The following is a 14,926-nucleotide window of genomic DNA, read 5'->3' as shown; positions in this document are numbered from 1 at the left end:
GGAGGCATCTACACAGCTGCCAAGCTCACCAGCATGGGCCCTGACCCATCCTGCACGACTCGGGGAAGGCACTGTCACTGAGACCCCGTGTCATAGATATGGTACAAGCAGCCTCAGGAGGTTGGCTGCAGGTGCGCACAGAAGCAGCGAGGATGCGAAGAACTGTCCCCTCGTTCTTCCTTGGAGCAGCACCACAGTGGCGTGCAGTATCTCCCTTCACACCAGAGCCACAGGGAGTGCGGAGAAGTGCAAGGCTGTCTCAGAGCTGACATCTAATCCAAGGAGAAGGCCCATGCCAATTAAGCCTGAGACCCTGCCCCTCTCTCTGGGCATCTAAACAGCCTGATCTGCTCCCTCCATAAAATCTGAAAAGCTGCAAACTTTTGGGACTCACGGAACCAGAGAATAGGGTCACTTCTCGTAACTATTTCTACCATCTTTTCTTTTAAATAAAAAGCAAACCCCTCAAAATCTTTTATGTAAACAAGTTCTCTCTGAATTTCATGAGGTTCCTCAATGTCACAGAGCCCAGTCTGTCTACGAGGAGACAGAGGCCCAGAGGATTAAGTGGCTTCCTGGGATGTTATGTGAATCAGAGAAAGAGCCAGGATCCAAATTCAAAAGCCCCTGTGTCTCGAGTGAGGGCTCTGGGCATCAGCCAGACCGTGTGGTTCTCTGAAAAATATGCAAACTGTCGGCCAGGCCCAAATCACCAGCACACTGGCATGTCCCACTCCTCCCCGCTCACCGCCAGCCAGGGCCAAATCACCAGCACACTGGGGTGTCCAGCTTCTCCCAGCTCACTGCAAGGTGAGTTCTGCCCAGTTGCCCCAAGTACACAAATAAATCTGAGAAATTAAAGATGGGGAGAAATCAAGCACACATCGGCAGTTAATCTTTTCCCTGGGAGAATCTTTCCAGTTCTATAAAGAACAAACCATACTTCCCCTGCCCTCACTCAGCAAGTGACATATTTCCTTAGAGAACAGAGACTTGGAAGACGCTGTGAATACTGCAGGATATTATGTGTATCCTATCATTCAACAAAAACAGAAGCAAAAAGTGTCAAACACTTTTCCAAACTGTTATTGGAAGAGAAGGAAAGCACATTATTATTTTGTCAAAATCAGTCACCACAGCAGCCTGAGCCCTCGATTGCACTGACCTTCAGTTCCTGACTGCAAAGGTAAGTTCACCACGTGCAATGGTTTGGGAGTTTATTGCCTGCCAAGAGTGGAGGTGAAGCCTCGGATTACCTGGGGCATGCTCACCTGTGAAAGCATTTGTGGCCTGAAAACCAGCTTCCGGCATACTGCTCCCCAGACAAGCCCCTGCTGCGACTCTTGCGCTGTCCCGTCGAGGAAGCCGCCAGGCGAGGCTCAGGTCACTTCCATCTTAGCCTGTCCGAGTCCATCGCGCGGCTGGGACGGCCTCTGGGAGCATCCGCAGCCCACCAGCCCGGCTCCGGCGCGGGCGGCAGTACCTGAGTGTGGCACCTGGGCAGCGGTCCCTGCTCCCGTCAACCGTCCAGCCAGGGCGCAGAAGCCATGGCGCGGGTGGAGGGGCTGGCCCTCAGGCCCTCAGAGAATAGGCGCCCCAGGCCAAGCCACTGCCAGCATCCTGTAGGGTCGCACCTGCACACGGGAGCTCGTGGTCCCAGCTGCGGCTCTCTGTGTTCCACCTCTGAAATTGAAAAGCAAGAGGTCACTTTCCTGATGACTGGCAGAAGCATTACAATTCACAGGCTTATAGAGGCCAGAAAGGAAAAGTTGCCAGAGCTGCCTGTACGACCCCACTGTGGGCATGGGGGCGCCTGCAGGGGCTGTGAGGGTGGGAGGAGCTCCATCTGTCCCCCACCCCCAAGGCCACAGCTGTGCTGGACCCAAGGTTCAAATGTCCTTCCTGGGTTATTCTGCCCTCACAGACACCCTGGGGAAAAAACCTATTTCCCACGCTGGGTTCCCAAGGCCTTAGACTGAGGTCTGTGGTAGATGGCCATTATTATGGTCAGCACTCCAGGAAGAAAATTCAGGACTTGCATGAAGCAGTTTTTAAAAGTGATTCTCTTTATTATTTTATTTATTTATTTTGAGACAGGGTCTCACTAAGCTGCCAGGCTGGCCTCAAACTCCTGACCTCATATAATCTTCCCAAAGTGCTCAGCCTCCCAAAGTGCTAGGATTATAGGCATGAGCCACATTGCCTAGCCTAAAAATTGATACTTAAGGAGGAAAACAAATGCCTACATTAACTTTTTAAAGAGAATGGGAAGGAAATGCAAATTTAATCTATAAACTGCTCCATATGTTACATAATAATAAAGCATTTTACAAAGTGTTTTTCAGATTTTTAATGTTCGTTCGATTAAACAGAAAGCAATACTAACAAGAAGAATGTCAGAAGCCCAAAGAATCAGACTTTTAAAACAGAATCCTGAATATCAATCTCCAGTATTTAGGAAAAGAGACCTCTTTTCTATTATCACTTCATCCTAATCAATTTATAACCAATTTTTAGAAATTGGCTATTCTTTTTCACAATTGAACTAAAGAAAAAGAACTTAAGAGAACAGACCACATAACAGAAAGGAGCCCTCTGTTAACTGCATGTTGCTGTAAATATAAACAGAAGGTAATAGATCGCTAATAAATACTAATTATAAGGAGTACCTTATAAATTAATGAAGTGCTTTAATGATACTAAGACATTCAATTCTATTACCTTCATGTATCTATAGTAACGTTCTAAGTTATCAAGGTATAGCTTATTAACTCCAGTAGGAGTTCTCAAGTTTAAAGAATAGGTAAAATTTTAATTAAAAAATAAATTATTTGTGTAAATGGTGACTTTGAAGTGTATGAAAATGTGAGAAAACACTTTTTTTTCTGAATTCTAACATTCCACCTAAAAATGGCCAGCATGCAGGTCCTACGGGAACTTCTGAAGAAAACTAGTTGCACTAGCATCATGAACTTTGGGAAATGGAATTTCCTCTGCCAGATGAAAACAAAAGTCCACCTGCCCTAAAACTTCGATTTTTCTCTGGCCTTTTCTACAATACTTGGTGTGCAAATATGCTAGACTTTATTTGTTCTCGTTCTCTAAACTCAGAAAGAAAACTGAACTGTGGAGAGGTTTTTGCTGTTGTTTTATCGTGGGATTTTTGTCTATTTGATTCACTGTAGAAGTTATGCTACCTCACTTTTTAAAAAATCATTGTTATCATAAGGAAATGATCAACAGAATGAAGAGACAACCGATGGATTGTGAGAAAGTGTTTGCAAACCATACATCTGATAAGAGCCTAATATCCAAAATATATAAGTAACTCAAACAACTCAGTAGCAAGAAAACAACCAAATTTTTAAAATGGGCAATGACCCGAAAAGACATTTCTCGAAAGAAGATATATAAATGGCTAACCGATATATTAAAAAATGCTCAACATCTCTAAGCATCAGGGAAATGCAAATTAAAGCCACAATGAGATAACATCTCACACCCATTAAATGGCCATTATCAAAGACAAAAGATGAGAAGTATTGGCAAGGACGCAGAGAAAAGGTAACCTGTGTAGTTGCTGGTGGGAATGGAGATTTGTACAGCCACTTTGGAAAACAGTTTGGAGGTTCCTCAAAACACTAAAAATAGAACCACCATATGATCCAACAATCGGAAGGGAAGGTATTTTGACATACCTATTTCAATTCCCTATAGCCAAGGGAATTGAAATAGGTATGTCAAAAATATACCTATACTCCCATGTTCATTTCAGCACTATTCACAGTAACCAAGATATGGAAGCATGCTAAGTGTCCTTCAGTGGATTAACACATAAAGAAAATGTGTTATACATACACAATGGAGTACTATACAACCTTTAAAAAGAAGGAAACTATGTCATTTGCAACAACATGGATGACATGGGAGGACATTATGCCAAATGAAATAAGCCGGGAACTGAAAGACAAATACTACATGATCTCACTTATGTGGAATCTGAAAGAGTCAATCTCACAGAAGGAGGGTAGAAAGGAGATTACCAAAGGCAGGTGGAAGAGGGATGGGGAAAAGAAAAATGTTGATCAAAGGTACCCAAGTTTCTGTTGGATTGGAGGAATAAGTTTTAGTGATGTTCTGCATTGCATGGTGACCACAGTTAATAAAAATTTATCACATACTTCAAAATTGCTAAAATAATAGATTTTTAACATTCTTACCACAAAAAAATGATGTTGGTGAGGTGACGAATATATTAATTCATTTGAATTGAATCTTTCTACCATGCATGCATATACCAAAACATTACATGATACCCCACATATATGCAATTATTATTTGTCAAAAAAAAGTAATTAGAAAAATAAAGTTATCATACATCCCACATGTCAAATGGCTGTGAGAAAGACTGAGGCCAATGTGGATCAAAATAGAGGAAACAACCAACTTCACCCCCACCAATCCTTAACCTTACGACTCCTAAAAGAGAGGCTGGGAACAGATGTGTAATAGCTCCCATGAGGTCTAAGTGTTAACATGGCCAGGATTTTTAGGACAATGATGTGTGTGGTTCCCAACAAAAGCAGGACAGACACAGTTGTGTTACATCAATGAATACATGCCTATTCCTATATACACTCTGAGTCTCCCCCAATGCAATTTTCAAGGTAAAATACAATTATAAAGGCTATAAAAAGTCTTATTCCTCACTGCTAGCAATACAGATTAGCTACCCTTTCTGGGAATATGCAGCAGAGGTGCAGGCTTCGTTCTGCTCAGTGAAAGACTGTGACCATTCCAAAGGGGCCAGAACCCAGCAGCACTCGATAAGTGCCTGTCAGGTGACCAACAGGCAGGGCAGGGTGGGTAATCAGGACAGAGAAAACTCCGAGGGCCAGCATGCTCAGAAGAAGCCTGCAGGCCCTGTTCTGCACCAGACATGTGCTTTTAGTTTTAAACCCAACCAGCAATCAGCACGGCCACGCTGGGAATCTGTGGAACAAACACGTGGAAGTGTGAAAGTTGGAGAAGCTGAACAAACACTGCCTGTGGGCCGTCCCTCCAATCTTCTGCTCTCATGGGCCTCCTGCTCGTGAGTTGCCACTCAGCCTTCCAGTCTCAGCCCAAACAACCCTCCTTGGAGATGCTTCTTTGATAGCCCCCAGCCTAAGTCCAGACCCTGCTACACAACCCACAGCACCTGGTCGGCTTCCCAACACATTTGCAGTTGCAACTCCACATCAGTGTCCTGACTGTGTCACACCTGCCCGTCTCTCCCACAAGTGCCATGAGGGCAAAGGCAGCGGCCAGCAGACCCTCCAGTTCCTGTTGGCACCCAGCAGGTGCCCGGTAAATATGTTTCCTGAGCGAACGCATGAGTGAAGGAAGGTACTTGTGTGAAGCTTCCCTGAGTAATATATCCAGCACAGAGAAGGCTCAGCAAACACCTACACACCCCCAGCTCCAGCTGTAACTGGCAAGGGGCATTTCCCAGGTGAAGGTGCTACTCCTCAGCCTGCTTGGCTGGGACCCTCTGGTCCGGTTTTCCCACCAACCCACTAGAAGAGTTGAGATGGTGATTACAATAATGATCCCGCTGTACTCACACTTCCCAGAAAGTCCTATCTAGCAAAGGCCTTTAGAGGTCATTGACTTAAATGCCCTCAGGCTACAGAGAGAGAGCAAGCACTGGCCTACAGAGGCTCAAGAACTGTGCCCAACACTGGCAGCAGGAGAGCAGGCTGACTCTGGGCCACTCGCCCTGAAGGCACTGCTTCCCATGCTACTCCTGAGGCCCAGGAAGCTCCCTACACCCAAGTGCCCTCTATAGAGAGAGAGGGGAATACAGGAAAAGGCAACTTACCCAGACTCAAGGTCACAGTCAAGAGCACCCCCAAGACAGCAAGCACATGGTCATCATTCTACACAAACACACGCACACACACACACACACACACACACACACACAAACACACACACACACACACACACACGGAGGTTCTATTTATACTGAGAAGATGGGCAGGACTAACCAGGAAATAAATTAATTCAATATTGCACTTGAAAAAATGTCATTAAGTCCCTCCCATAACAGAGCAACAGTTACTAAGGAAATAGAGTACATCAAATGGAAAAACACCCCCACGGGAAGGGATATTTTAAAAACATTAAAAACATGAATGCTCACAAGCCTAATCAAGTAAGTTGCAGGATCTGTCTGCCTTACCAGTTATTCACAAAAACTTATACGAAACGCAATCCTTCTCAGAGTCATTCAGGAATAAAAAGTGAATGTGTCTGTATTACAGCTTTCATTAAAAGACACTGTAAAAACAGACACATGGAGTTCAGGAAACATGAGGGTTACACTTGAGCACAGAGGCCAAACTCCAATGGAGAAGTGAAACAGCCCTTTTTCCAAAATCAAGTAACATTCAAAAAACTGTAGTGCATAAAGAATTGACGCTGCAGTTTCATTTTTTATTTCCTCCTACTGTGGACAGACTGTTTCGCTGGCGGAATGTCGGTTACCTAGGTGACAGCTCCACAGCCACAGCTACCGCTCCAGGCCCCACAGACGTTGAGGGCTGAGCCCCAGCCTGTGGACGCCGATCCCTGGCCACTCCCCACCAGAGATGTTCCAGGAAGAAAGGAACACTGCAAAATAAAGAGGTCGTTCTAAACCTTGGCAAACTGGGGCTCTGTCGCAAAATTTTAAAAAAATAAAAATGAACATGTTGAGGGCTGTACTGCACAGCTCACCTATGTACCATCTCAGCCTACGGTTCATTTAGGATCAAAGTGGCAAAGGGCTTGTCATGAGATGTGAGAAAAAGTTGGAAAAAGGCACCTGAGAAGCTATTTCTGAGTTGAGCTGGTACCAGGTGTCCCTCCAAGGGAGAAGCCACATGTCTCCATGTGAGTGCTCTCATACATAGTGCAGACCTTGGCAACAGCCAGTCAGTCTCAAGATCTCCTAACAGTAAAGAAAAGGAGGTGCTACAAATGAAACACCCTCTGCCTCCAGGCAGCCAGAGGCAGAGAGCCCCAGGTGGGGACCCATCTCACTTCCGGTTCCCTTGGTGACTCCCCGGCCCCAGCTCCCATCTTTATAAAATGAGGAGGTGAAACTGGAGGTCCCTGCCGTTCCAGATAAGTCCCCTGTGGCCATGTCTCCGACCAAGGGAGAGAGGGAAAATGGGCATAGAAAGGACAAAGAGGGCAGGCACAGTGCCTCACGCCTGTATCTCTAGCACTGTGGAAGGCTGTGGCAGGAGGATCGCTTGAGCCCAAGTGTTTGCGACCCACCTAGCCAACACAGCAAGTCCCCATCTCTGCTAAAAATATAAAAATTAGCTGGGTATGGCACTGCACACTTATGATGGGGAGGCTGAGGCAGGAGAACTGCTGCAGTGAGCTGTGATTGCACCACTGCACTCCAACCTGAGCAACATAGTAAGACCCTGTCTCTTAAAAAAAAAAAAAAAACTAAAAAGAAACAAAAGAAAGGGACATAGTGCACAAGGACAGAAGATCAACACAGAAATGTGAGTCTGAGAACAAGTCAGAGAAACAGCCTGCCTATAGCCAGGGAAGACTGAGTTGAGTGTTACAAATTTTCCATGGTACTTTTCATCTCTGTGATGTGGGGATGCAAAATAATGTGTAGCTTTTATAATACAACCTCCAAGCCATCCTCACCCTGGGTAGCTCAGTGGGCTCTGATTACTTGTTCAGGGTACCGTAGTGCCTCGCTGTAGATCACCAATTCAGGAAACAAGTACAAAATCCAAAACATCTAATTCAAAGACACACACAGGCTACAAAAAGGAAAAGCAGTCATTATTAGAACATTCTTTAAAATGTCACCTTGACAAATCCCACATTTGATCAATCCTGAGGCTCTACTCAAACCAAGTTGGAAAGAGTTCCCCTCAAAATAAACAGAGTAACTGTCCTTAATGCATTAGTAAGTCTATAATTATCAACTCATATGATCTAGCAGCAGAGGAAGCCACAAGGAGTCATATATCTAAGCCCTGTGCTGTGTGGAGGAGATGATCCAGAGGATCGGGGAGAGGGAGCAGGTTGAAGGTGAGTGTGGGAGGAATGCAGGCCAAGGCTGGAACCAGGTGTCGCGATCCCAGCCCAAGCTTCCAGTTCCACTGTCCACGCACAAAAACCACAGGAGACACTGGCTCAAGAGGGAGAGGCTGCGACACTAGGAAGACAGCCATGCACATGTGCACCAGCCGCTTGCTGGAATCAGGGAATACTGGGAGGGTCTCCACTTTCCAAGGCTGTAACCAGACCATGCCTGCAGCACTCACATGCACAGGGGAAAGAGAAAGACTCAGGGCTTGGCCCAGGGGCAGATGATCCCTGGGCAGACATGCATTCAGAGGGCACCTGGTCTGAGCACATCATGGACACCTCCACTGTGGCCACCAGCCAAGCAGAAGAAATACCCCCTACCCAACCCCACCCCTCTAGAGGTTCTGCTCCCACTGCAACCTGGCATGAGGGCTCCGGCTGGCGGGCAGGGGGCTGGCAGGCGGGAGCTAGGTTCTGCGATGCTCCACACCCAGGGATCTTTCCCACCCCAGCTTTCTTCAGATAAAATCAGCTTAAAATGGGCATGACAGGCGAACAAGAAGGGGGTCAGGCTGTAGGCTAACAAGTGTGCACAGGAAGGGAGGGGGAGCTGTCTTATTCTTTGGTGGGAGCAGAAAAGAATATGAACCGACAAGCTGTTTGTATGAAACAATTTTCGTCCCCTTGCCAAGCCACTCCTTGCTGTCAGCTCACAGCAGGCTTCCCTGGGACACCTGTGCCGGCCCACGGTCTTTCCTGATCTCTGGCCTGCAGGATGCCACTAAAGCTACATCTCTTCATTCAGTATTTCAACAGCTATTTGTGGGGTCATTACTCTGGCAGGCACTATTTTAGGAGCTGAGGAGACAGCAGTGAGCAAAACAAACCAAGCTCCTGTGGCTATGGGGCCCAGATCCTCATGTCTCGTCTGCCTCTGCAGGTGTTTATAGACAGCGCTTCCTGATTGTCCTTGGCACTGACCATGGGGACTAGAATATAGCAGGTGCCCAATAAATGCTAGTTGTACTGCAGAGAATTCTAGCTGAGCCTCAGCTGGGTCACCTCCTTTCAATCCATGGCCTCTGTCCTGCATCCATGTGCCACACACAAGTAGCTGCTGGCCTGGGGGCGCCCCATGGAGGACATCGTGGCTGGGAGTTTGCTGCACAGGCAGTGCCCAGCCCCACGCTGTTTCAAAAATGCTCAAACAAGAGCCTTATACAAAGGGGTCAGAGAACAAAAGTCCATGCTCTGGCCACCTTGGGTTCACCTCATTCTAGGCTATGTGTGACTTGCGCAATTTCTTAAGCCCCTGAGCTTCAGTTTCCTCAGCTGTAAAATGGAAGGAATGATGGCACTGGCCTCATAGAGCCATCTAGTACATAATGAGAAAACACAAACAAAACACTAGATCTAATGAGGGCTGGAGGAATTACCACCACTCTCAAATTACTTCAACCTGCCCCGGCAGACGGCCGATGAAATCGTGTATCTTTAATATGCCTCAGCCCACCCTCTTCCAGTTCTTATCTGACCCAACTGGTTACAACGTCGGATTTACCTCCTAGTTCCTCTGATGATTTGTCTTGATGTTTTAAAAAAGTTCCCAATAGATAAAAATTAAAGCTCAAATCATTCCATGCCAGCTAAAATTAACAACAGAGAGAAACAGGAGAAAGGATACAAAATTAGAGAAAGTGTGTGGGTGAGGCTTTTGGTATGAAATGTGGTAGAATAGTAGAAGAGAAAAAAAAAATGTCAAGAAAGAAACTTGCCTTTAAAAGGAAAAAGATACAGGCTCTTGATATTTGATTGTTTTTTTCATGTTTTCATATTGAAATATCACATTTAAAAAGCAGCAATGGAAAGAAAAATAATAAATTTGACCAAGTTTTTATATCTCCTTCTCAGAAAATAATCATGCAGGGTCCCGTCTGTGGTTCTTCCATCCTCCTCCCTGTCTGGTTTGTTTCCTTGTTAAAGTGCTGACTTTTAGTCCTTTACATGCACTTCTCAAGCTTCCACACGGCCCCAAGAATGAAACTTGGCACAGAGAGGACAGCCAACCACCCTTCTGACAAGTGTGGCACTCTCGTGCCCCTGTGCCAGGCAAGGCAAGCTGTGAACATGCATCTGTCCCCAGGAGCAGCTGTCACAGAGTGCAGGGAACCCAGAGGAAGGCTGCCTGGTCTCTAATGGGGGCCACACCAGGACGCGCAGCAGAACAGACTACACCTTAAAACCCAGACGAACTGATGAGCGATAAAACAGCCAATGTTCCCTACAGAAATCCACGATCTGTGCCATGTCAGTCGCCTGCATTCACAAAGCCTCCTAAAGCATTCCTTGTTCACCAAGCTCTAGACCAGCTTCACAAGTGCCTCTTAAATCAAACACAGAGGGAACAGCTGAGCTTTCATGAAGCACTTCTGTCTCATTTACTCACATTCATTATCTGAGGAACATATATTCCTTTAGGACAAAGAAAAACTATCCACTTTATATAATTTTTCACAGCTCAGTATCCAGTTCAAGGTGCGTGCTGGTGGACAGAAATGCCCTAGTAAGACTTTTCTTAGATATTTCCAGGAGAAAGTCTATGTTGCTTGGGGTGGGCCTGCGAGGCTCTGCCTATTGCACCATCCAACTTAATGTGGGCTCAATGGCGGGTCACGCCCACACAGCTCTCGGGGGCTGGTTAGCAGTTTGCATTCTGGCAGAATGACGACTCCTTACGGCCTAAGTATGTCCATTATGACAAAATGTAGGGTAAGTCCCACTTTCCTCGGGAGGGAGGAAGAGGTTTCTATTACCAACAGAGAAGAAACAGATACAGGCCCATCTGATATCCTCTTAGAGATTAAACTTCCGTTCAACCACTCTGCTATTTCTCCCATTTAAGGGAACCAGAAGAAGAAATACTTTGCAATTGATCGTGTGCCACCCTAGGAAAGTCATGGGTTGTACAAGCACCTGGGAGAGGCCACAAGCACTCATCTAAGAGCTAAAGATAACCTCTAGACCAGCCTTTCCAAGAATGACTTGGAATGCAAGCAGCAAAGCAGATCAAGTCATGGAGACAGAAGTGGCGCAGCACAGTCAGTTCGTGCTGGTGAAACAACTTCATTTAAGCACAGAAATCCAAGAAGATGCGTGTTTCAGCAGATGTCTGAAGGACAGAACGCAAAACAGTGCTGTCTGAGGTTGGCCCTGGAGTTGCGTCACCAGCAGTGAGTGGGGCCCAAGAGTGTGACACACAACATCAAACACCACCCACAGGGCCGGCACACCGAGCCTTCTGATGGGCAGTCCCGACTCTAAGCACCTGCAGGGAGCATCGAGAGAGCTTTCCAACTTCCTAAAAGGCCAGGCAAGGCAGGCTGTGAAAGTACATCTGTTCCCAGAAGCACCTGTCACAGAGGGCAAAGAACCCAGGGGAGGCCGCCTGGTCTCTAACTAATGGGGCCACAAACCCTGCCGCTGTGTTCTGGAGCCTCTGGCCAAGCAGAAAGAGTTCATTAGACCAATTTCCACTGCCTTGGTAACAAAGGACTGTGCATGTGCTCTCACAGAGGAAAAGCATGCAAGGGGTATTCATGGGGAAAGCACCACAGACAGGTACCATGTGTCCCACCAGGCAGCCCAGGCAGCAGTAAAGACACGTGCCCTCCTGGAAGACAGAACTGGCCCCTCCGGAACCATATGTGATAGCACAGTCTCCAACAGCGCTGGAGGCCAAGGGTGTGCTGCCTTTGCTGAGCTTCAGAGGCACTGATGGGTGGCTGCAGGAGCTGTCTCATCCTGAGCTGTGTCCTCACCCATGGAAGCCTCTGTGTATACCTGATGCTGAAAGGATCTGTCTGTCTTACATGTCCACTGTTAGATCCAGGCAAGTCCACTGAAGAAAACCACAGGACGCCGGTGGCAGGAGAGAACGTAACCGCTGCGCTTGGCAGCTGAGGCGGCTGTTGATGGGGCTGCACAGGCTCTGAGAGGCCTTTCATGACCTAAGCCACCGTGGGCTGCACCAGACTGATCACTGGCTTCCTCTGCATGGAAAGTCGTGTCTTCTTCAGATTTTTCTTTTTCCCTCTCAGAATCTAGACCTTGTTTATTCCCTTCTCCATTGGAGTTGACAAATAGGAACTGACTTATTCCAGCCCCTACTCTGCATGGAGACCTCAGCACATTTCTTCAGACAGAGGCCCACAGAGCCCAGGAGGACAGGCAGGGAGGGGCAGCTTTCCCACAACACACAACAATCTCATGCCCACCCTCCCTTCCAGATTCAGATGAAGTGAATACGGTTCCCTCAAAGGCAAGAACGAGGACTTGATTTCACTCCTCCAGGGAAAGTAAGCCATTGCCACTTTCACCAAGATACTCTGGGTCAGTGTTCCCAAATATCCCTAATACCCCAAACAATCACCAGTACTACACTCTGTTTTTACATAAAAACTAAATAATAACAAATACATTTGAAATCAGGAAACACTCACATGCCAGTGGACAAGACCAGCGTTGAAGGGCAAGGTGCTGGTGGGTGGGAGGAAACAAGGAGGAGAAGGCCTCCCACCAGGTGCAGGCGAGGCCATCAGAGGCTCTGCAGGACCCAGGGCCCGGCCCAGCACAGCTGCCCACTCCACCGAGGCACTGCGCCCAAGTCAGACAGCCCAGGGCAGGATGCTGACTCTGCGAGCCGCTCTTCTCTGGCTCGTTTCATGAACTCCCTGATCCTCAGTCTCCTCCTTTATAAAATAGGGCACTAATATATCCATAAGGCAGTGGTGACAATCAAATGAGAAAATGCATGAAAGCTATGCACATTACAACTAACAGGCCCTCCAGAAAAGTTAAGGCTCTATCCTTTTCTGTATGCTTCCTGCAGGGTGACAGTCCCAGCAGTTACCAGATCCTCAGGACACTGTGAGATGACGGGATGAAAGAGGGGAGGGAAGAAGAGGATGCTGTTCCCTGACTGTACAAAGGGAAGGGAGGGAAGAGCAGAGTGCCATGATCGCCCCAAAAAACTCCATTCCATAACTGAATATTCAGAGGGCTCACTCAGGCCAGGACCTGCTTAGGCTGGAACTTAGCATTTGCATCTTCAACTACTTGCATAGGTCAGCACCGCTTTACTTTGTCCTCTCCACCAAACCAAGCCTCCCCATCTCACTAGGCTTCTGCTCTGCCCTGACCCACCAGGCCCTCATTTTCAGCCCAACACACAGAGCCAGCTGTGACTCACTCGCACTGCCGAGCCACAGGGATTCCCCACGTCTGAGAAATCACTCCTATCGAAATGACTCATCTCACTTCCTTTGAATAAAAACATGTTATTATGTTCAATAAAACCATACAAGAAATAATACCTAAAAATGATATTTAAATAACTTATACCAACACCTAAAAATGGTTTCCTGGAGGAAAAGGGAATGATTGGAATTTTCAGGAATATTTTCACACCTCCTCTTCTCCTCATTTTTCACAGGCCTCTCCTCCAGATGAGTCTTGGCTGCATTCAGAGCTGCATGGACCCCTGGCCTAGAGGTAAACTTAGTCAAAGCAGGTTTTACAGTGAACACAGAGGCTGCCATCAAAATCTAAAAGCAGTCTAGCTGCTCCACCACCATTCCCTTCCCTTCTAGTTCCCATGGAAACAGACCTCAGATCGCCAAAAACCGGGTAAAGATAGCACCGTGCCCAGTGTTCCCGCAATCTGTTTCCATAGGAACGGGAAAGGAAAGGAGTGGAGGCTGGGTGGCTAGACTCCTGCAAATCTCCATCCCATCATGGAGCTGCAGACGGCGCCGACAAGCAGGTCCAGGGCCTGGGGTGCTCTTCGGGAATGATATGTCTACTCAGGGATGGAGTCCTAGAGGTGAGGCTTCCAGCAGCTGGACTGTGCAATCGAAGTGGCTGCAGACTTCCAGACACACATCCAGCAGGTGACTGGCCTTCTCAAACTGCCCTTCAGCCAACAGGAATGACCATTTTAGAGCAGTGGCCCCACACCTGGCTGGGTGGCAGAATCACCCCAAACCTACTGAATCACTATCCGTGAGGGCTGGGGCAGGAGTCTATAATGTCTCGTCAGCTCCAAAGGTGATTCTGATACACGGTCACCCTGGGAAACCAATGATCCAGACCAGAGCTTCCTGAGATTAAGGTGCCTGTGAATTCTATGGGATGTGGTGACTGCAGATTCGGTTCAGCAGCGTGGGGGCTAGGCCTGAGAGGCTGCATTTCTAACCAGCTCCCAGAGGATGCTGCTGGAGACCACATCTAATTAGCGAGATTCGAGACTCCGGGGGTTTGGCTCTAGAACCTTCACCATAAACCAACAATGGGGACGACAGCCACTCCTGAATTACAGCTTGCTCCCATTGGCAGCTGGCAGTTTGTGACTTGGCTCTGGCCTCCACAGGAGCCTCTGTGGGGTCAGGACTGGGAGGGCTCTAGCTTCCATAGCACTCTCCTCTACCTGTGTTGTCCCAAGAGACCACGTGTGTGGATAAGAAGATAGCAGAACAGCCAACATTTACATATAATTATCAGGGACACATGGTGTCGCCTCCAAGTGTGATTTTTCTAAGAAAAGGTAAGAGCAAATTCCATGTGGTTGAGGATCAAACATACATATTTTTTCTAAATACTTATAAATGTAGACGTATTATCAAAGAAGAATGGAATTGTATGTGTCATTTTAAAAGAAATGAGAGGGGAAAACTCTGGAATTCATTATAAAAAATTAACTGAGGTAGCTTTAAAATCCAGTGTAAATGAAAAGGTACAGGGTAAAAGCATATGCTACATTTCAGCTAAAAGTATG

The 14,926-nt window shown here is 47.1% G+C and overlaps 1 protein-coding gene across 14 annotated transcripts in view; it reads right to left on the bottom strand.

Annotated features, from left to right (window-relative positions):
* The window catches only part of LDLRAD4 (low density lipoprotein receptor class A domain containing 4), a 418,190-nt gene that overhangs the window by 254,591 nt on the left and 148,673 nt on the right, over nucleotides 1-14,926 (bottom strand). For 13 of the 14 annotated variants that reach the window (XM_039463614.2, XM_074383794.1, XM_074383797.1 and 10 more), the window contains one exon: nucleotides 1,272-1,683. In XM_039463614.2, the coding sequence (XP_039319548.1) occupies nucleotides 1,272-1,311 (40 nt within the window). In that variant the 5' untranslated portion in view covers nucleotides 1,312-1,683. Of the gene's footprint in view, nucleotides 1-1,271; nucleotides 1,684-5,863; nucleotides 8,454-14,926 lie in introns of those variants that run through there. The other variant, XM_010335603.3, reaches the window with a different exon arrangement.

The sequence above is a fragment of the Saimiri boliviensis genome, chromosome 13 (genome assembly GCF_048565385.1).
Source record: "Saimiri boliviensis isolate mSaiBol1 chromosome 13, mSaiBol1.pri, whole genome shotgun sequence".
In the NCBI taxonomy this organism is placed as follows: domain Eukaryota; kingdom Metazoa; phylum Chordata; class Mammalia; order Primates; family Cebidae; genus Saimiri; species Saimiri boliviensis.
The sequence above is the reverse complement of the archived record's forward strand: the minus strand, read 5'-3'. Positions and strand labels throughout refer to the sequence as shown.